Below are 1,042 nucleotides of genomic sequence, written 5' to 3' on the forward strand. Positions count from 1 at the left end.
GCGCCGGGCGGCGGGGGCGGGTCTGCGCAGAGCCTCGGCCTGGAGATCCGCCTGGGATCGCGGCTCCTTCCCGCAGGATCAACGACGTGGCGCTGCCCACGCAGCGCAAGGTCTTCTTCGAGGCGCTCACCCGCTGCCCGGACCTGCAGCGCCTGAGCCTCGGCTCCACCGCGCTCTCCCGCCAGGACGTCCAGGATCTCTGCACCGCGCTGGGCCACCCCACCTGCGGCGTGCGGGAGCTCCTGTGAGTGGCCGCGCCTCCCACCCAGTCGCAGGCCACGCTGCGCCCCGCTGGCCCAGCTGGTCCCTCTCCGCAGCCCTTGCGAGGGGCCCACAGCACAGCAGCGAGAAGCCGCCTGCTGGCGGTGCCCCTGGGCCCCTGCACCTGCCCGGCATGGCCTGGCCGGCCTGGCGCTCAGCGGGGCGGATTCTCAACCCACTGCCCAGACACAGGCCACTCCCCGGGGACAGGTCCAGAGCCCCAGCGTGGGGGGAGTTTGGGGAACAGCAAACGGGAGTCCCTCACTGCATGTCCAGGGACGGAAAATGGCCCGCACGGGACACAGGATTGCAGTGGCCGTGGGGACACGTTTTGTAGCCTGGGGGCACCGCCTGAAAGCAGGGGGGTCACTGCTGAGCCCCCAGGTTCAGTCCAGGCCCCGAGGAGGCCCCGGAGCGCAGGCTGGAGGCGGCGGGGGACACCCCGTCAGTCCCCAACCGGCCGCTCGGGCAGGTGGGGCCACACGCCGAGACGTGGCCTCCTGTCCCACAGCCTGGTCAACTGCCTCCTCTCGGGGGACGACTGCGCAGTCCTCGCCCCCATCCTCGCCAGCAGCAAGACGCTGAAGCTCCTGAACTTGTCTTTCAACTACCTGGACGAGGGGGTGCCCCTGCTGTGCGAGGCCTTGCGGCACCCCGAGTGCGGGCTGGAGTCCCTGGTGTGAGTGACGTGGGCCGGGCGGCCGCAGGCGGCTGTGGCGGGGGACCCCGGGCGGCCTTCCTGGAGCTCACGCCCCTCCGACTGGTAGTTCAGGGCCACTGC

At 71.8% G+C, this 1,042-nt stretch overlaps 1 protein-coding gene across 1 annotated transcript in view; it reads left to right on the plus strand.

Annotated features, from left to right (window-relative positions):
- NLRP4 (NLR family, pyrin domain containing 4) overlaps nucleotides 1–1,042 on the plus strand; it is an 8,587-nt gene that overhangs the window by 4,913 nt on the left and 2,632 nt on the right. The window contains exons 4-5 of the mRNA XM_012734663.1: nucleotides 77–244; nucleotides 773–940. Coding sequence (XP_012590117.1) covers nucleotides 77–244; nucleotides 773–940 — 336 coding nt within the window. The remainder of the gene's footprint in view (nucleotides 1–76; nucleotides 245–772; nucleotides 941–1,042) is intronic.

This window comes from Condylura cristata, unplaced genomic scaffold, assembly GCF_000260355.1.
Source record: "Condylura cristata isolate star-nosed mole 26May11 unplaced genomic scaffold, ConCri1.0 scaffold00066, whole genome shotgun sequence".
In the NCBI taxonomy this organism is placed as follows: Eukaryota; Metazoa; Chordata; class Mammalia; order Eulipotyphla; family Talpidae; genus Condylura; species Condylura cristata.